The sequence below is a fragment of the Branchiostoma floridae genome, chromosome 13 (assembly GCF_000003815.2).
Source record: "Branchiostoma floridae strain S238N-H82 chromosome 13, Bfl_VNyyK, whole genome shotgun sequence".
Classification (NCBI taxonomy): domain Eukaryota; kingdom Metazoa; phylum Chordata; class Leptocardii; order Amphioxiformes; family Branchiostomatidae; genus Branchiostoma; species Branchiostoma floridae.
Genome location: NC_049991.1, coordinates 18,625,816 through 18,647,766, shown reverse-complemented (window position 1 = coordinate 18,647,766; position 21,951 = coordinate 18,625,816). Strand labels below are relative to the sequence as shown.

General features: G+C 41.4%; 1 protein-coding gene across 1 annotated transcript in view; it reads left to right on the top strand.

Annotated features, from left to right (window-relative positions):
- LOC118428599 overlaps positions 1-21,951 on the top strand; it is a 50,319-nt gene that overhangs the window by 18,722 nt on the left and 9,646 nt on the right. The window contains exons 7-24 of the mRNA XM_035838700.1: positions 966-1,274; positions 3,558-3,734; positions 4,129-4,305; positions 4,765-4,998; positions 7,262-7,450; positions 8,365-8,541; positions 8,636-8,758; positions 9,691-9,792; positions 10,616-10,897; positions 12,539-12,682; positions 15,519-15,626; positions 15,794-15,849; positions 16,322-16,402; positions 16,938-17,006; positions 18,336-18,426; positions 18,587-18,744; positions 19,289-19,531; positions 20,557-21,049. Coding sequence (XP_035694593.1) covers positions 966-1,274; positions 3,558-3,734; positions 4,129-4,305; positions 4,765-4,998; positions 7,262-7,450; positions 8,365-8,541; positions 8,636-8,758; positions 9,691-9,792; positions 10,616-10,897; positions 12,539-12,682; positions 15,519-15,626; positions 15,794-15,849; positions 16,322-16,402; positions 16,938-17,006; positions 18,336-18,426; positions 18,587-18,744; positions 19,289-19,531; positions 20,557-21,049 — 3,213 coding nt within the window. The remainder of the gene's footprint in view (positions 1-965; positions 1,275-3,557; positions 3,735-4,128; positions 4,306-4,764; positions 4,999-7,261; positions 7,451-8,364; positions 8,542-8,635; positions 8,759-9,690; positions 9,793-10,615; positions 10,898-12,538; positions 12,683-15,518; positions 15,627-15,793; positions 15,850-16,321; positions 16,403-16,937; positions 17,007-18,335; positions 18,427-18,586; positions 18,745-19,288; positions 19,532-20,556; positions 21,050-21,951) is intronic.

Genomic DNA, 21,951 nt, shown 5'->3' with positions numbered 1-21,951 from the left:
CTGAAATTTCCAAGTAGTAGGATGAAAAAAATATAGATAACACTGTAAGAGAGAACACTATCAGACTGACTTTTCTAGGACACTGGCAGGTTGTGAGGGCCAGATGTCAAATCTTGCAGGGAAAGAGTAATTAACACTGCTCCTTGGCTGTTCCCCGATTTTCTGCTCCAGCCAGGAGCATCTCCCTAAAGGGCATGGTAGTGTAGCCGAAACATGGGCTCATGACCAGCACCAGTTGGGGGTTGAAGGAGAAAGGTACATGATACTCTCAGCAGTGGAGCCTTGGTCATATGGCATCATTTCCGTGTCAAAATATCGTATCTAAAAACGTACCTTAATATAGCGTAAATACGTCTACGATATACGTAATTTTCGATTAAAACGATATCGTTTTACGTATATACGATATCGTCTCGGAACAAAAATATCGATATACTCCATTATACTCAGCAAAAAGCACTTTTCTAAGGTATCGTTATAAACGTACCTTAAATGATCGTCATCAGGTATACGATATCGCAATTCAGACGGTGTTTTATCATATGGTATCGTTCATTTCGTAACGCTTTCCCCCATTCAAACATGACAATGTCTCACTTGAAATTGAAATCATTGTTACCCTGTATGGCATCATTTCCGTGTCAAAAGTTCGTATGAAAAAGGTACCTTAAATAAAAGAAACTAAACGTAAATGCATCTACGATGCTTCAATTATAACACGAAGGAAAAGTCGTTTCGGTAGTACGAAAGGGGCCTTACGAACGATTCCTAATATCCCTTACTTCATCTTTAGTTTCCGTGTGAAAATATCGCATTAAGGTGCGTACCATAAACAAGCCTACAAACGTGCACGATGTTGTGATAGGGATACACAGACAAACTGCCTAAACTATATACCTGCACAGATATAAGAGAACCCAGTTTAAGTTGAGTCACGTTTACACCCCATGACGTATCTTTTTCAGGCATCCGACTGATGGGCGGAAGTTCGTCCAGCGAGGGAAGGGTTGAAGTGTACCATGACGGGCAGTGGGGGACGGTCTGTGACGACGATTTTGACATGAACGACGCCAACGTCATCTGCCGTCAGCTGGGATACGGAAGCGCTCTCGAGGCCCGATCTAAGGCAGCCTTTGGGGCGGGGTCCGACCCGATCTGGCTGGACGACCTGAACTGCGGGGGCTCCGAGACAAGCATCGAAGACTGCACCCATAACGGATGGGGCTCACATAACTGTGGGCACCATGAGGACGCTGGTGTCGTCTGCTCTGGCGGTGAGTACCACGTCCCTCTTGAAACATCGTACACGTATTTAAGCTATGCAAAGGGGACGTATGGGCATCGTTCAAAAGGCCTCTTCAGGCCTACGAAACGACGTTTTGTTCAAAGCATCGTAGACGTATTTACGTCTATTTTCGCTTCTTTAAGGTACCTTTTTCAATACAAAATTTTGACACGGAAATGATCCCATATTGGTCATGCCAAATTAACTCTAGGCCTGACCTATCTAGCCATACACAGTCCACCACTGTCTCAAAACATGATTGTGTGCTTGGCAGACTTGGCCCATTTGAAAGAGAAAAAAATCAGAATCTTAGTCTATGAAATCGTCTGAATATATTTTAGGGCTGCAAGGTTAAAATCAGCAGGACAATATTTGAAAGCTTCAATCTGCAGGTTTAATGAATCTAGCCCATGGTCTCTGAGAAACTGAGTCCCTACGGTAACTGTGGTTTGCCTCTGTACATACATGTAAAAGCAGAGTCTGCTGTGAAAGAACAAGTCTAAACTAACCAAGCAGAAATAGAGCCAGTTAGGGCTGGGCTGGGCTGTGATTTGCTGACCCTCAGAAGTACATATCAGATGTACTAAATGACTCCATCTGGGAAGGCCCCATTACAAACTCATTTGTCATGCCTGTAATCCATGAACAAACATACATGTTGGTCTAATCCCCATGACACTATAGCTAGCTACTGGTCATAGCTAGCACTGCCTAAGCAATAATTAATGGACGTGTACTTGTAACTCAGCAAAGTTTGTAGGCCACTATCACTGATAAGGTCCAGTTGTGGAGTTTGTACATGTTGGTGAAGACACCATTCATACCTTGCGGCATCTGTAAATGCTTATGTCTCAGATGTAGTGATTATCACCAGACATCCCTAATGAACTAGAGAATATTAGCGTTCAGTATGCAAATGTGAGCCTAACTAGCACAACTGTAATCTCACTTAGTACCTTTGTCACTACAGAAGATACTTTTGCCATAATTATTTAGTCCTCATCATTTACAACATTTCCCTGTTGATTATGCAAATAAGGCCCCAATCAATGGAAATTTTATCTTAAAACATTCTTTCCAAGCTTAGCTACATACATTGTAATCATAAAGGCTATATTCATATTGAATATAAAATGTGCTTATCGCATATTACTTATAAACATTTCCTTTTTAACCTCATTAGGTATATTAATGCTGCATATACATGCTTAATTAGCTTAACTTTCACTTTAAAAACTTTCAGCCCCAACTTAATAACCACTAACAACATACACTCTTATTATCAATTCCCCATCACCAAAAACTAAGGAATTACGGCATTTCCTCGTTGACTATGCAAATGAGGTCCGAAATTAGCAGGGCTTAAAGTCATTTGACATTTGTTTCAACCAAGTTTGGTACAACGCTAACTGTGTGTAATATACTATATGAGTTATCACTAGATATGGCCGCGTTTCCTTGTTTCCCTTGTTTATTATGCAAATGTGGCCTAATTAGTAGGCGTGTATTTTAAAACAATCAGCCTCAACTAACAAATTTGAGAATAAAATACTGTAACTATCAAGCCCCCATCACCAACCCAAGCCAAAGGAATTATTGCATATCGTCATTTATCCTCCTAATATGGTCATCATTTGCATAATGATAGATAAATCTAAAATTCTATGTTTTATATTAGAGCATATTCTACCAACATACCAAAAAAATTTGAATCCATTCTTAATGGTTCAAGTTGACTTATTTTCTTCACAAAATAACACAGCACAGAACCTTCAAACCATTGGCTCATTAATTCATGGGATTCTTACAGTCTACCCTGGGCTTGTTTCACTGTAGGCTGTCCTGTTCAGACTAGTAGGCTGCCATCTTTCAGCCTACTAGGCTGACTTTGTTGGACCATGGTGAGAGGTAATGGACTACCAGTCTGTTCCGCTCAGACTACCAGGCTGGGCAATGTTTAACGTTAAATATCTCGACAACGGTATGTGTTACGACCAAAGTAAAAACACCATAATGTAGAGGAGAAAATTCCCTTTCCAATGACATATTAATATTTTCTGTACTTCAAGCAATAAAGATTTTAGAACTTAACAATTTGGGCTCAGTTTAGAAACTGACTTTCAAAATTTAAACTGACCAGCTCAGAGAAATACAGCCAGGGCGTCTGGGGAATGACCCCTCTCCCTACGTTGTGTATCTTCAGCAAATACATGTCCCAGCACAGTTGCAATAGTTTCAATGCTCTTGATTGCATCTGTTTTGTTGATTTCAGCTGCCCAATGTCCAGCGCTGACTCCCCCAGCTAACGGAACGCTGAGTCCTACCGGAGTGAACTCCTACAATGACGAGGTGATGTTCACCTGTAACCAGGGGTACGAGCTGGAAGGGGCCTCAAGTGTGAGGTGCCAGGCAAACCGAGCTTGGAGCGATCTTGTTCCAACATGCACAGGTAAGACAGATTAAGTTTGTCAGACTTCTTCCTCCATTCTCTTTGTAGATCGCGACGAATGTGCGACAGTGAATGGCTCCATTTTGCATAAATTCTTCCAATCTCTTTATCCATTTTGCATAAATTCTTCCAATCTCTTTATCAATTCACCCTGCCCTTAATGTTTCCTTGACCATTACAAATGATGTGGCAACTGAAATCTAGCCAGTGTGTGGAGGACTTTTGCCTTTGTCATACCATTGCCTTTCCTGTCTCAGAATAGCAGTTTTAGAAGAAGAGGTAAACGTAAGGTAGTGACCCCTTTCCCTACATTGTGTGTCACCAGCATATGTATGTTCCAGCACAGCAATGCTACTATGATCACAATTGATAAACATTTGTTTTATCATTTTAGTGGTCCAATGTCCAGCACTGACTCCCCCAGCTAACGGAACGCTGAGTCCTACCGGAGTGAACTCCTACAATGACGAGGTGATGTTCACCTGTAACCAGGGGTACGAGATGGAAGGAGCGTCTAGTGTGCGGTGCCAGGCAAACCGAGCTTGGAGCGATCCTGTTCCAACATGCAGAGGTAAGACAGTAGTGTTTATTCTTTTTTGTTCATGTATCTAGAAACACAGAGCTAAAGTAAAGGACTGTCAGTTTTGGCACTTGTACCATTTCATGTTCAAATGTGAACTGCAATTTACTCAATTTGAATATTAGGGAAAATTACATGCACCCGTATTATTATTGTAACTAATCCATGATTTCCTGTTATATCAAGGAGCTTTTATCAGATAAAAGCTCCTTGGTTATATAAGCCAAAATATTAATTGGCTATAAGGTAGCATTCTATAACATATATCAGGAACTAAATGATCTTGAACTAAAATGTTTGTACACGTTCTGAAGTGAAGTGATTGCAATTGGACATCACTATTGATCCTGAAGAAGGCAACAGCTGTCGTTGAAAATTTGATCCGTGCATATCTTTCTGTTGGAAGGAAATCTAGCATTTTAATATGACCGTTTTGTGTTGTTTTCACAGTGTGTAACACAAGTACAGATGCAGAGTACCTGTACCGATGGGACCTTCCGCCTGTCACGGGATCACGGTTTGAGTTTGAAGTGCAGGCCGGTGACCACGTTCACGTGGCGCTATCGGCACAGAACCAGGATCTCAGCAACATGTATGAGGTGGTGATTGGTGGCTGGGGTAACAGTTGGTCTGTCATACGTCTCTCAAAGCAAGGCGCGAACCAAGCTGAGGCACAAACACCAGGTAGGTTGTATCATTTAAGTTATGATTTGTATTTCTTTTTTTCTTGGTTTGGCTGTTAAGCACACACAGCTAGGGCTGCCCAACTATCCTGTGGCTATTTAAAGGGCTAGCCCTGCCAGCGATCTAGCCAGCATCCGTTTTTCCGTCACTCGACGGAAATTTGCTTACTGTGAACAAGGTTATCTTACATACTGTGTGACAGAATTTTTTTAACCTTGAATCCGTCAACCTTGATGGACAAAAATTCTATTGCCCCTCCGTAGCTTCTCTTAGGTGGAATCTACGGGCGGCTTGGGGACGCTGTCCACGGCCGGAAAGCCACACACTGTTTGTTTTGCTATTGTTATGATTGTTGACTTTCCATTGTCGCGGTTTTTGCGACAATGGGAATTGGCTGACGAAAAAAAATTTTGAGCTGGCCAGAGCCCTGAGTCCTGCTGACAAAGGCAGAGGCAATAGTACACATAGATTTTGACAAGGGCAGGGTACTTATCAATAATAACATTCTAACTACATAAAAGAAATGTACCTTCTGTAAAAGTGAAGATACAAATTAATATTCACAGAAAATTCCATATGGACGCTGCCTTGCTTTAATTTGTAAATACATGTCAATGAAAACAAAAGGTGAAAATATTATACCATAACCCAGTATCACCTGTGTTAAAGGCGCCCAGAGCAGTTTTTGAGTCTTTTGAAATTTAATTTTCAAGACATTTTTACACACAGTAAGGTTAAATAACACTATCTCATTGCATATCGACATTTATTGAGCAAAGATGAGACGTCGTTGGGTGGTGAGAACTTATTGAAAATCTGAGCGCTGCACGTGCCATTATTTCAAATTTTCGGAACGCACGCGAACATGACAAATGAATCCCGAACGCTTCCGGAGATGTCGTCACTTGTTCGAATGAAGTTTCGATTTGCGAACGGGCGAATCAGATTCAATTCGCTCAATGACCTCATGCGTTCGAAAATCTCCGAAAAGTACCGACGGGAAACCGTTAGTGGCTCGATCCTGTGCTGATTTATTGTAGGATATAATAAATCAAAGGGGTCCGTTTGCGGCATGTTTGTGCATCCTTTTAAGCGCTGAAAGTACGAAATAATGACACAAATGTGCTAGAATGGTGAAGTAAATGTCAATACCGTACTGATTAAGGCTGGGTATCGGTACAGCGTACCGGTACAAAACCGGTTTTTCTTATTGGACCGGTCCAGAAAAACCGGACCTGAAAAAGTTAGGTGGACCGGATGTTGGACCGATTAGAAAATTAACATATTATTTGATCAGGCATTCACACGTTTTGGCGCTTGCAGTTGGAAGAAAATGACAAGAGTGAAGTAGAGTAGAGTTTATAGTAATTTCTACCAAGGTTTACAGTCAATCGTACAGGTGCAGTTAGCGTTGTAGGATTTTAAAACGCCAGTGTAAGTCTAATACTTCACCAAACAGATTTTTTTGTAGTGAAATGCACCATTGGTATGAGTCATACTGCATCAGGTCCAGGTTCAGGTCCGGACCTGGACCTGATCCTATGGACCTGAACCGGACCTGGACCTGAATGTTCTGTACCGGTACCCACCCCTAGTACTGATTGTCTCATCCAGAATATCCCCAATTTTAATGCACTAAAAACTGCTCTGGGCGCCTTTAAACAATAACATCGTTATAGTGTAAGAAAGGGGCGATGTTGTGGCCTTTTGTTGTCTAAGTCATCAAAAGTGAGCATCTTACTGTGAACAAGGTTATCTTACATACTGTCTGCTCGACTTCATGTTAATCTGTTGGACTTCAGCGCTAAACAGTTGGGTCCAAATTATTCAACAAAACAGATACCAACAACATCTAACAAAATATCACAATTTGTGGACTTCTGCCACCGTGACTCTTACAATTATTATAGCACACTTTTGATAACAATTCTTATAATAAAGATAGGATTATCATTTAGATAGCATTTCCAAACATGAATATGCTGTAAATGCAGAAATGTTCGCGGTGGATTAATGTTCGCGTTGACCACTTCACCGCGAACTGAAAACCACCGCGAACATTTTTCTATATATAAGACTGCAGTCTATGGTGTTACTGCAAAATTAAATCTACCGCGAAAAGTCCTTTTACCCGCTACCGCGAAATTAAATCCCCGCGAACTTAAATGCATTTATAGTATATAGTATATTTTGCACAATGCACATTCTGTATGTGCAGACAACAGTAAAAAACACAGTCTTACAATCATCTATTCTTCCACAGGTATCACCTCTCCAAACCAATACCGAAGGTTCTGGATAACCTGGGCTGATGGTGGCACCATCGCTGTTGGACGCGGCAGCGAGATCAACCCGTTCCTGCAGTGGGTTGATCCAAACCCCCTACCCATCAGCTATGCTGGCTACTCAACAGGATGGGGCATTGCAGGCCAGTGGAGGTTCTGTTCACCAGGTAACTTTTAGTGATATAAATCTGATTGCTGTCATCTTTCACACAACAAAACAGTAACTTAATACATGTACTATCAATGGTGACGGTTGCATGTAAGTTTGTAAGTAGCCAATTAACGCTTATCTGGCGGCAACACGCCTTTGAGTCCTATAATAATTATTTTATGGAAAACACTAAAATAGATTTTCCTCATTACGTATTTAAATCAAGTCAAGATTTGCGTAATTTGCAACACAGACACATCAAAAACAATACCTCCATTTCTCATGGAGGTAATGATCATCCACAAATGCTGTTTGCCTATATGGCCTACGTCACATTTCCAACAAAGCCAGGCAGAGCAGCTTTTGGAAACGAAAAGTATACAAGACTAGCCTCTACCAGGCTTCGTGGTTTGATGGTCTAATTGTCGAAATTGGACAAATAGAGTCACCGTACGCTAGGGGAGTCAGCCGGCCGAGAAGGTTCATTTTGGTGTGGTTTGGAGAATATCCCTAATCGGCCGACTGACTCCCCTAGCGTAGTATTTACTCTATTTGACCAATTTCTACAATTAGACCACCAAACCACGAAGCCTGGTAGAGGCTAATACAAGACACCAAACTACACAAGACGATGTTATAAAGAGAATAGTAAGAGTATATATCAGATTCTCTATTTCCATTTTTACAAGCAGCCCAGCCGGGCCCCGTTTTGGACGGGCATATGATGTGACGATAGCCGAAGAGTATGACTTACGTCATAGCATATTAATGCCTTTCTGTCTCGGGAGAGCAGTTTTACAAAAAGGAAAAACTTAAGGGAATGACCCCTCTCCCTACGTTGTCTATCTTCAGCAAATACATGTCCCAGCACAGCATATGCTATAGTTTCAATGCTCTTGATCAACCTTTGTTTAATGTTTACCATTTCAGCTGCCCAATGTCCAGTGCCGACTCCCCCAGCTAACGGATCGCTGAGTCCTACCGGAGTGAACTCCTACAATGACGAGGTGATGTTCACCTGTAACCAGGGGTACGAGCTGGAAGGAGCGTCTAGTGTGAGGTGCCAGGCCAACCGAACTTGGAGTAGTCCTGTTCCAACATGTGCAGGTATGACAGTTATTGTACAAAATATTTCAACCTTGTAGACTTTGAGGTAAAGTTTGCTGTGTTGGCCTTGAATATTGCTCCATCCTCTTTGTAGATGCCGACGAATGTGCGACAGCGAACGGTCGGTGTGATCACATCTGCTCAAACTTTCCTGGAGGGTACCGGTGTTTCTGCCGCCTGGGATTTGTGTTGATGGGGGACGCCCATGGCTGTGGAGGTACAATTATTGATTAAAGTGTTAAGTATGATTCTAGTTCATTGCACAAGCATATTATGCAACTCACTTCACATTTTCAATTCAGAATACATTTGTAATTAAGCAGCTTCCCACTTGGGCACGTAGATGGCAATTACTTTCAAATTGATAAAAGTAATGTTCATGAAAGTGTTCATGGGAGGGAGCTACGTACAAAGGACAACTACACACAGTTTAGGTGCCGATCATCCAGATTCAAGAATAGCACACTTCCTTTCATTGTATCATTGTTAAATGAATCTTAATGAAGTTTTTAAGTGATTTAGTATTGTTTTATGTATCATACACCAATTCAGCCATGTATGGCTGCAATGATATGTACAATGTACATATCATTGAATGCGCGCATATACATGTCATGTATATGCGCACTGACTTGTTTTGGCGCCAATAAAACCATTCATTCATTCATTCATGTTACACTTTTCCGTAGGTCTATTATTTGTTAACCCCAATTGATGCAAGCTTATGTCGATGGAGGTTAGACATCTATTAGTAAGTAAAAAGGACAAAAACAGTTGCCCAAACAACTGGATATGATTTTTACGTTTCAGATAACATCCATTATCTTTCGTCGGTGACACTGAAGAGATCTCATTTGAGAGCAAGTTTTGTATCCTAACTATGACTTATTGTGCAAAAGGGAGGAAAACTAGATCTATTTTGCATATCAATTCATAGTAACGATACTAAAGCCTGCTCTTTGACCAGATCTCTTCAGTATCACAGATGAAAGAAAACGGATGTTATCTGTAATGTCTGTCTGCAGTTGAGTAACTGTTTTAATGCAAGCTTGCCTATGACATATGTGTGTACGTAACTATAATAATAATGATATAGCCTGCAATGTTTGACATGCACATCTAGTAACTGTTAGTAACTTTGTTTTCAAGTGTGCGGACGCTGCCAAGGCGGAGACGTCAACTGTGACCCGCTGTCAGGTGTCTGCTCCTCTGGGTGTCAGGATGGATGGAAAACACAGCTGTGTGATAAAGGTATTTTCTGTATCAATATCATATGATTTTTGTTCTGTTTCAGAAATCATGTACTCCTAAACTCTTCACCTTTGCTGTTGTAGGTGTTTGATATGTGGGTAGGGGCCAGGAAACAAAGCTCTACAGTGGGCCCATAGCTGCTCTTTAAGGCACTGCAGCAGAACGTACGGTTTTGATATCATATGTTGTTGTTGTTGTCTCTATTATCCGCTTGTTTCGTCGGAAGATGGTCACATGTGCTGTCTTTTCTCTCTCACTGTGCTTCTTTCTCTTAATGTGTACTTCTCTTGCTGCTTTTTTCCAATTGGTCGGCATGCGGCACACATCTGTCGGTACACTTTCTTTCTCTCTTTTCTTCATCATCCTATGGTCTTCTCCCTCGCTTTCACATGTGTATGATCTTACTTCACATGTGTGTTATCAATTTCCAGTCATTCAAAAACGTTTTGTTTCTAGGATGTAATCCATCATTGCTTTTTGTAGCCTCTCTGATCCTTCTCTGCTGATTTCCTCAAGGGTGCCAGAGTATATCATATTGTCATAATTTTTTGTGGTAGATAGTAATGTTTGGGCCCCAATAGTCACCCAGTCCATTTGGTTTAGACGTTAAAGGAAAATAAATAACTCAAAGGTTTGACGGATTGTCAAGTTTTGGCATTCAAGCTATCCACTGTGTCTAGGGCACGATGGCATGTCAGGCAACTCGCACCCAGGACCTATGGGTTCTGGGCCAAATACCCTGGTCATTACGCCAACAAGACGCCACTTTGTCTGAAGACATTTAGAACACTCGTCTCATGTGTTTTGATTCCTTGTCTTGCAGCTGTGGATCCACCAATGGACCTGGCAGTAACTGACATCACGGATGATGGGTTCAAGGTCACGTGGTCTCCATCCCCTGATCCTGACCTTGACCTTGAGGGATACCGTGTCGTGGTGTCCAGGCTGGACATAATGACAGCTGTCAATCAGAGCACAGCCGAGACATCGTTTCCGGTGGTTGGTCTGTCACCGGAGACTGCCTACATCATCAGGGTGACAGCCCTGTTCTCATCAGTCGGTTGGAAGGCACAGAGCGAGACAGCAATGATACTGGTGTTCACAGGTAGTTCGTTTCTGTTTTTAATGAAAAGGAACATAGAATTTTGTCACTTAATACCGTAATGATGCTATGTGTGATTGCTATCAGCTAAAATGAGGGTCTGCATGGGGGGTCTTGGTAACGCTTAACGGTGAATTCAGGAGGCCCGGTAACGCTTAACGGTAAATTCAGGAGGCCCGGTAACGCTTAACGGTAAATTCAGAATGAGTTGCAAAGCATAACATTAACATTGACGTGCATTCCTATTCATACAACGCTAGAGTAGTTATATCAATGGGTGAAAATGAGAAGCAAAAGTTGCCCAGAACCTGGAGGAATGACAGGGGGGGGGGGGGAGAGGTGGATTGAACTACTGTGTTTCAGCACATGGAGCGCCGAAGGCGCGACCCGTTCCAAAAATTTTAAAATCAAGACCCTCTTAAATGCTATTTCCTGCATTTTCGCCAAATTTTGCCGACCGACTAAGCTAGGTTGATTTTGACATTTTCATCAAATTACACATGATTATACTCGTAGCTTTGGCCTCCACCCCCAGAGCCCCGACATATCTTTACCAATTCGAGCTCGGAAGGCAAGAGGCGTTGCAATATAAGTCCGGGAAAAGATTAAAATCTGGACCGTCTGAAACGCCATTTACTGCATTTTGAAGGACAGATTTTGCCGTATACGTAAGACGAAGCTAAATTAAATGACATTTTATTAGAGAGAAAGGTTGTTTTTGTGCGAAAACCCACGCCCCTAAGTAACATATTTTTGCCATGTCGTCGTGAGCGCCAAAGGCACAAACCGTTTCAATGGAGGTCCGGAGAAATCTCATTTTCTGCATTCTAGGAGAACTTTTTGCCCGAAACTTAGCTATGTTTGACACTGAAATCTGTATGAGTGATAAAGTTTTGAGGGCGACGCTTCCGCAACATATTTTACCATGTTCAGAGCCGAAAGCCGGGAGGCTCGGAGAAATTTTGAAATATGGACCCTTTGAAACGCCATTTCCTGCATTTTCAGGGGTTCTATCTGGCATTTGACTTCCTTGTATATAGTATAACGGGTCACGAAGAATTTCTTGGTAACGGTTAACGGTGAATTCGGGATAACAAATAACGATTAACGTTGAATTAAAACGACCAATAACGCTTCACGAAGAATATACCGATAACGATTAACGTTGAATTAGAGCGGGTCGGTAACGATTAACGGTGAATTAAAATGGCTCGTAACGCTTAACGGAAAAAGGCATGCAGACCCTCTAAAATGGCCTTGGTGACATAAGCTTCTATTTGATGATAGAAAAACTTGTAAGAAAAGGCATCACACCAAGTATGAAACCGATCCACCCAGCCTTTCTTTAGTTATCTTGTTGACAGACACACACACACACACACACACACACAGACACACACACAAACGCAGGGTAAAACATAACCTCCATGACATATCATGGTAAAACCTTGTAAGGAAAGGCTGAGTATATTTCTTGCATGGATGTCTGAGGAAAAAGTATTGGATTTAGTGCAGATACGTGGTAAAACTATAACATATTTTCTTTAGATATATAATTTCAGCTGAAGTCTTTTGCGGTATCTAAAGGTTTCTAACAATTTTGTGATCCAGAAGCTGTCTGTTAACCAGTCTTTTCTTTTCCAGCCGCCACGCCAACCACTACGCCTGCACCTGCCCTTACCACCGAGCAGAAAAGTCGGGAGACCACCCTCCTTTCTACCGAACCAGAAGCTTCGACCGTACAAAATACACAAGAGGCCATGAGGGATGGAGGGTCATCTGATGATGGTAGGTTCTCGTGTTTGTTTGACTCAACAACACCGTAGAACTGGAGAAACTGTCATTAAGGCTTACACCACATTTCCAAATCGGGGCCCTGTCGGGCTGTTTGTGGAAACGAAAAATAGAAATGGATACGAAAGAAAATAAGATACACAGATAATGCCCACGACTATTCTCTTCAATCTTGTGCAGTTTTCATATCATCATTTACGTTCCCGAAAGCTGCCCGGCGGCCGGCCCCTGCTTGGAAATGTGACGTAGGTCTAATACCCTTGTCACATTATCCACGATCTTCGGGCGTATCAATGGAAGATCGGTCATATTTATGATCAACAGAGGGTTGCGCGTATTTTTCACATGAAAACCGTCCCTGTCACATGTAAGCCATACTTTGTACCTTGTACCGTCAGTGTGCAATAAAGTTATAATTATAAGTGAGGCTCGGGCGATTGTCGCAGAATCGTCGCCCGATCGATTTTCGCCAAATGTGAGAGGGGTATAAGCAATAGATGATTTTATAAAGCTTTTCAACAATTTATCAATTGTGGTAACAGCTTTGTTACCTCCATGAAATGTCATGGAATGGAGGTTATATTTTCTGTTATGTGTCTCTGTCTGTGTAGATGATTACTCAAGAACGGCTGGATGGATTGGTTTCATACTTGTTGTGTTGATGGGGTGTGATGAAATCTCGAATCGATGTGATTTTGGGAGCCGTATCCGTTGTTATAATCGATGTAATAATATCAGAAATCACCCCTATATTTGAGATATATTGGTACAGGCATCGTGCTTTATGTGTTTGTTAATGGGCTTAGCTCCAAGCAGATAGTGAGGTGACAGCTGTTTGGGGAACCCCGAGTTTTTTTAATATGATAATTAGTTTTATTTATGTCTGCTTAGGATATCATGGAGATGTGAAGCGTAAGTATAATTGTAAGAAGTTGAGGTACATTTAACGATAATGCTTAACAGGTATGGATGTCTCACATACTGTACTGCTGATTTGAGTGACATGGTGATTAAAATGCCATTAGGTCCTCTCATCTGGGTTGGGTGTCAGAAGTTTTATGGGCAATACTGATTTTGTTACGATAAGGGACAGTTGTTAGTTGTCTCTTATCGTAGCCAATGGTACTTGTTTTTTAGCAGACGGGGTTGGCGCCAAGTATTCATCTTACAGTTGGTGTAGGGCTGTCAAAGGAAAGTGTGCATCTCGTTTTTGTACCGTGTGAACAGCTGATGTTATGACATATTGGTGGAAAATCAAATCACCATCTGACTAAAGTTGGCCACATCCCTTCTTCTTTCTGAGTTTCCCAACTTCCTCCCACCACACAGCTCTGAGGCACATAGTCGAACCTCAATAATGCTGACAACCTTAGACATTTTAAATGCCAAACATCAAGCTTAAGGAACACCACGCTACCATATGCCGTTGACCTCTTAAACTCACATTACACAATTAAGTGTCACATTTTGATAATTAGCTCCATGAAATGTCATGGAATGGAGGTTATATTTTCTGTTATGTGTCTCTGTGTAGATGATTACTCAAGAATGGCTGGATGGATTGGTTTCATACTTGTTGTGTTGGTGGGGTGTGATGAAAGCTCGAATCGATGAGATCTTGGGAGCCGTATCTGTCGTTATAATCGATGTAATAATATCAGAAATCACCCCTATATTTGAGATATATTGGTACAGGCATCGTGCTGTATGTGCTTGTTAATGGGCTTAGCTGCAAGCAGATAGTGAGGTGACAGCTGTTTGGGGACCCCCCAGTAGTTTTATTTATGTCTGCTTAGGACTGTTTGAAATATTTGTAACAGTTGGCACAGTAGTTACCTCCATGAAATGTCATGGAGGTTATATTTTCTGTTTTGTGTCTCTGTCTGTGTACAAGATTACTCAAGAACGGCTGGATGAATTGGTTTCATACGTGTTGTGTTGGTGGGCTGTGATGAAAGCTCGAATCGATGTGATTTTGGGCGCCGTATCTGTCGTTATAATCGATGAAATAATATCAGAAATCACCCCTATATCTGCAATATATTGGAACAGGTATCGTGCTTTAAGTGTTTGTTAATGGGCTTAGCTTCAAGCAGATCGTGAGGTGATTTGTATGACAGCTGTTTGGGGAACCCCGAGTTTTTTTAATATGATAATTTGTTTTATTTATGTCTGCTTAGGATATCATGGAGATGTGAAGCGTAAGTATAATTGTAAGAAGTTGAGGTACATTTAACGGTGATGCTTAACAGGTATAGATGTCTCACATACTGTACAGCTGATTTGAGTGACATGGTGATTAAAATGCCATTAGGTCCTCTCATCTTAGATGGGTTGGGTGTCAGACGTTTTATGGGCGATACAGATGTTCTGATTTCGTTACGATAAGGGACAGTTGTTAGTTGTCTCTTTCGTAGCCAATGGTACTTGTTTTTTAGCAGACGGGGTTGGCGCCAAGTATTCATTTTACAGTTGATGTAGGGCTACTTAAGGAACACCACGCTACCATATGCCGTCGACCTCTTAAACACACATTACACAAGTGTCACATTTTAATAATTACTAATCAGATGGACATCCTTTGTGTCATTAAATAAATACACCACTACTTTCCCATAACATTTATAACCATTACTCTCAAATACAACCGACTATAAACATACATACCACCCACAAAAAAAACAATAAATATTTCATGGAGGTATGAGGTCCCCGAACTCTAGTTTTCGATTGAACTTGATGTTCATCTGATTCTGTAGTGTTGTCTTATTGATTACCTGGTTTATAGAAAAACACATTCTAACATCGGTTTTGCTTTGCTTTTTATCAGCAGCCGCCACAACGACAGCCACTGCTACCACCAAACAGACAAGTGGCATGACCACAGTCTTGTCCACCAGGCCATCAACTCAAGTACAGCTAGGCTCGGAAGCCACTGGTAGGTTCGAATTCTATCACTAAAACCATCAATCTAGACACATTTTAAGTATTTAAGACATAAACGTTCTTATTCAACATAGCACCAATGTATCCAGTGAAATAGAAACTGCTCTGAATAAAGGGAGAGTTGTTAGTGAGTGAATAATATTTCTGTTTATGCTGCAGAAACCACGGAGACCAGCAGCAGACCGCCGGCGGAAGACAAAGCAACACCAGGCCAGGTATGCTGTTCTACAGTTGATGGTATTTTGGGGATAAACAAGCCCCTCTGTTCAATTGGAATTGTAAGACCTATTATTGCTGATCCTTGATATAAAAGTATAAACTTGACAAGTTCCTGACCATCTCTTTGTTCATTACATTTTGTTTTAATTCAACAATAGCACTGACACAGAAAATTCAATTTGTTCAAAATTAATTAGTAAGTTTGACTGTCACAAAATGGCCGCCCCACGGTAGCTCAGTGAAAGGACTACATCTCTACCCTGAAACTAAAACCAAACAAGTACTAGTAACCAAAACTGTATTCAGGAAAAAAGAAAGGGTACGAACAAAGAATTTCAAAGAGAAAAAATATGGTCGTGTCTGTTTTAGACTTATATGAGTGCAATTAAAAGAAGTGTTCACTGTGCCAAAAATGTTTAATCATATTCTAATCAAACTGCGATTTATTCCCGTTAACACGTTCGATAGGCTCTTGGTAACGGTCTGGACAGCATCTTTGCTGGTTCGCTGTCTGCAAAACCACAGGATGTACTCCAGAAGCTAGCCCAGGTTAGTCCCACAAAGCACTAGTTTCTATCACTGGTGTTCTGTCAACAGTAATATCATAGGCTGGGATAACTTTATAATAAGAAAGTTACTGTTTAAAGTTGCTTGGGATGAAACCACCAGAGGTGGCACTCCAGGAGGGGAACCCTTGCACGAAATGTTCTTAGGACTTTGCCTTTTTAGAATAGAAATGTCAGCCATTTATCGAAAATAAAACTTTTCATCATACGTAATATTACATTCTAAAGAGACAAGAAAAACTTTAAAAATCAGTATGCATGTAATTTGGTACTAGGATTTCAGTATGATAAGGAAGGGGGCCGTTGTCATTAAGAGTAAAGTCATGAACAATTGTTCATCATGTTTGCCTTATACTATTCTCACTTTTAATTCCTGCTTTGAGGATTTTTGACTTGCATTGAAATCATTCTTGAATATTAACAACACATTGTCAATCACCTCCGAATCGTTATTTGCCCTTGATGCAGATTTGTTGTTAACAACCTACTCTGAAAATTTGTTGTTCTTTCATGGCAAGACTGCGGATGTCCCTGGAGACGCTGTTGTCTTGGGGCAGCCAACATCAGCTGCTGAGGAAAAGGCACAGGTAAGCAATGGTTGGTAGTCTGTGAATGTTAAAACATTAGGGAACATTTTTCAAATCTGTAGATAATCTCTAAGATATTAATAAGGTGTTCAATATTGTTATTCATTGTTGTATATGTAGATGTGCAAGAAGGCTATTAAAATGTTGGCATCTGAAACGGGTCGGACACAGACGTCACAACAAGTGCAAATGATCTCTGAGTTATCATCGCTTGTCATTAAGTCATGTCCGGGCATTCCACAGGAGGATAAGGTAAAAAGATCCTGAAGGGATTTTTCCAAATTCGGACTGTTCTACTACGACATGGCTTAACTCACGTCATGCTTGCAGCAATCCAGAGAACAACTCCTTCCTCTACTTCTGGTTCTACTTAGAGTATTTGTGTTTATCTTGTTATGCATGGCATGAGTCATTGACTTTATTGTATTACATGCTATATTGGAATGCATTTGGGCATATTTTTTTCAGTGTAACATCTCTATTAGCATGGAAACATTCTTTTGTACATCATGCAAATGTCAGTATCATTTTCTCTGCAAGTTGAACATACTGAACAAAAACATTTCATTTTGCACGTTATCAATTTGAAATCTTTTTTGTCACTAAAGGTTCCTTATATAATTAACATATTTTAACAGAAAAGCTTTTAATTTACCTCAAGGCACTCAAATATCTCAATATTAGTTGTTGTTGACCTGACGGTCAAGTTCAATTTTGACACGCTTGAAAGTATTGATTAGCCAACGGTGAGGAAACGTACTCGTCTGGCCGACTAACTCCCCTAGCGTACTATAGACTCTATTTGTCCAATTTCTACTATTAGACCACCGATCCGTGGAGCCTGGTAGAGGCTATGTCTCGACGAGGGTTAAACAGCTGCCCAATTCTGTTATCAGCAGAGTTTGCTAATCAGTGGCGTAATTACGCAAATCGTTTGCTGAATCACGACTGTTCTATACGCTCGGAGCGTCTGACTAGCGAACAGCTTGCGTTAGGGTAATTAGGTGCCGAGGTCAACAACCCCAATAGCAACAAAAGCGTTGCTTTTAAATCTTTAACCACGTTTTCAAAAGAAACATTTATCCTTTCCTCTTTTTGATGGAGAATGACAGCTCAAAATTAGTAATGACCATTCGATACAATGACCATAATCATAAGTAGTTGACCCCTAAGGGTACACAAACATTAAGGAGGCAAGCCAATCCAATGGACCACGCTCGCTCGTGGCTGCTTGCGGCCCAGCTTCATGGCTTAGACATGACCATCCAAGGTTCCTTGGTTCTTTGGATGAATCGTTCGTTCTTTCATTTATTCTTTCCCATCGCATAGGACATCGCCGTAGGTGTTTTGAAGTCCATCACCAGCAACCTGGACAAACTGGACATGTCTGACCCGGCCACTGTCCAGTCCGTGGGAGGATGTAAGTAATCCAACTATTACTCTGCAGTACTAACTATTTCAGTTGTCCACATCTGTATTGTCTTATTGTGCATGTGTTAATCATGCATATTAGTTCTGGAGGAGTCCGTTGGTTTCCTGTGTTCATTACTTTGGTAACATTTGCTTCTGTTCTACTGCAGCTCTGGTGGAGTCGGTCGGTTCTCTGCTTGAGGAACCAGAGAGAGATACACAAGAGGATGATGGGAAGCTTGCATCTGATCTCGAGGAAGACCAGAGTCTCTCTCCAAAGGAGCGCCTTGAAAAGGCAGAAGAAAGGGAAGAGGAGAAACAAGCCGAGGTAACAAAAAGTCATTATGCTTCGTTTGATGCTTGAAGTTAATTTTTAGTTTTTTGTTAGAGACCATTTTCCATCGTAGATCGTGATTTAAATCACATGCATTGCAAGCTGTTCTTCCTTGATTTTCTTAACATATTAATGTGTACATGACTTGACTTGACTTGTATTTAATGTTGAACAAAACATGCGCTTCTGAAGTATGCAATATATGCACCAAAGATGTGTGATGGTGTGGCTTAAACTTAGAAACATTCAATCCCACATACTTAAAAGATTTCAGAACTACGTACTATCACATAAACAAATTAACCTTACTATGTACTAAAATATCTATATGTCTTTAAAACGAAACAAAAGTACATTTTACTCTTTTCCTGCCTTTTAAATGATTCGCATCTCTCATAAAACAGCTTTTTTCTTCAGAACAAATTGCACAAATACTGCGTGCTACGTCTTGTCTAATAGAATGTGTTATTGAGGAAATACCTGGATCATATTAGCTGGTGTAGCTCATCCATAATATTGTCTTTACGGTTACTTACAGAAACGAAGAAATGTCCAGGAAAGCCGCCGGGTCCTGGATGGTCTGTTCGACGCCATTATGGGCTCCATGAGTCCAGGAGCCCCGGCAGTCACCATCGAGAGGGGAGGGGTTGCTCTCCGTGCGGAGAGGGTCTGGGGTGACCAGTTTGGAGGCCGGGTCGTGCAGATGGAGGATGGGAGCTTTCATCTTCCATCTAAAGCAGCGCTGTTCCCGGACTATACACCGCACAACGTCGCTATAAGGGTACGAGTCATGTCATGTCCTGGTTTATCATTAACGAATAATGTCTCTCTTCGTTTATATATATTATATTTGTGATGATCATTTCATTTTTCATTCGTCCCATAGCCTTTTAATCAGCCGTAGGGGCAGCACAACATGTTGTGCTGTATCAATAGGCATTTTAGTCCCCTGGCGGCGCCTATCTCCTCTCCGGGGCATGGTGAATGATGTAATCACCATGTGGCTGATACGACACGAAGGTTCGCCAGGCCTCCGTCCGGGTGATTTGTAGTGAATCACCAACTCCAGACAGAATGGTTTGCTCCATCCACATAGCACCATCGCACGTGTGGGGGTTCTTTAACGTGCATGGGGTGTGGTTCTCCCCATACACGGGACCTCCATTTAACGTCCTATCCGAGGGACGGCCCCAGCCAAAGCCAGGTACTCACTCTCACCTGAGTAAAGTGAGGAAAGTCGTGTAAAGTGCCTTTCCCAAGGGCACAAGATCGGTGGCACGACAGGCGGATTTGAACCCGCAACCTCTCGGTGCAGATCCGCACATGCTTAGACCACTGCGCCACGCGGTCACAATTTGTGATGATTTCAATAATTAAACTTGATATTTTCTTTAAGGATTGTTTTTGTCTGTTTTCCAACTTTGATTTTTTGTCATTAGATTTTTTATTAACTGTTAGTAACAACGTTGCAGTAACTGTTTTACAATTGATACAATAAATTTTATCCAACTTTATAATTTATCTATTGACACATTGAAAAATATGACTCAATATGAAAGTTGATACAGTTACGTGAGTTATTGCTCAGCATTTTTACATATTACATAAGGTCATTGTGAAGAAGGTTCCTGTTACAACTCACTCATCTACATATTAAATATATCATGTTTTTCGTGAATGAGTGAGGTACAAATTCCTGAATACAGTTACCAATACGAATAGAATATGTAAGTAGTAGAATAATTTTGATACTGGCCACTTGTTTCAAAAGTCAATTATCTAGTCTAAGATTTTGTTATTTATCAGTTGACGCAGTTTCAACAGAACCCCTTCACCTGGGGGCGCGGGGAGTACCAGGCACGTTCGTCTGTTATGGAACTGTCACTCCTGCAGAACGACATCCCCGTGGCCTTCAACAACCTGACTGAAGACTTTAACATCACCATTCCGGGCGGCTCTGGAAACAAACCAGCGACGACAACCATCACCTTCCCTGCACCAGGAAACCAAAGTTCAAGCTACCATTTGCTAAAGCTCAACAGCACCGCAGAAGGATTCCTGGTCACCATCACCCCACTGAACACAAGCGTGGTTTACGGCGTGTGGGGCAGGTACGGCGGCCGCCCTGATGACCAAAACTACAACATGTCCACGGAGACGTACATCCTACCTGAGGAGTGTGCCTTGATGAAATCTCTCAGTGGCGATGAAGACACAAACACAGAGAAGACAGAGGCAACGATATTCATCCTGGGAGGAGATGGTCCTGCGGATTACTACATCAAGGTCCAAGTACTTGGTGAGTATTTTCATAAAAATTGGACTGATTGACAGAATATAAGACTGAGGTGAATATCTGTATCAGATGAAGTGATATTGTACTGTCAATGATGATATCATAATTAAACTTTGTTTTGTTGTGATGGAAAAGTATATTTTGTTTGAAATGTTTTAGAGATTTTTTTGGTATTTTCTTACAGAAAGTGTTGAGTTTTTAGAGTATTGATTTCCCACTGTGCACTGTTGTGATTTGGATTGTTTCAAATCTCTTTGAAGTAAAATACATCATCCATTTATGATGTTGACAACAGTTTCCTATCCACACTGCGCACTCATTGGATCATCCTTCATATGTGATTAAGTTATGGGGATAGCGCCGAAGTCGCGCGGCGAAGACGGAACCCTTGCCAGCTGTACACCAATATAAAGGAGGGTGGGTTGGTGGTTCGGTTTCTGATAAATCCCCTCCTCGGGAAAACCCTGTTTCCCATCGAATCTCCCTCCAGCTGTTACTTCCTGGGTCGACCTCACCACGCGCTCCTCGGCGTTGCGGATGGATCCAACAAGAGGCAGTAGGGTGATCATCCCTTGTACTTATATGGTTGTGAGAATCATGTGATTCAGGATCAACCAATGAGCGCACAGTGAAGATAGTTCCCTATCCACACTGCGCACTCATTGGATCATCCTTCATATGTGATTAAGTTATGGGGATAGCGCCGAAGTCGCTTACCTTCACCTTATCCCCATGCTAACTTGTTACTTCATAAATCTACACATTCTCTAACTCCTATACTTTACCCCCTTCCTTATCATTGAAGTTCTCTCTACTTCAACATTTCACATCTCTTACCCCCTCCCTTATTCTCCATTTTCTCTCTACCTCACCTTCTCACGTAACTTCAAACACCCTCTCTTATC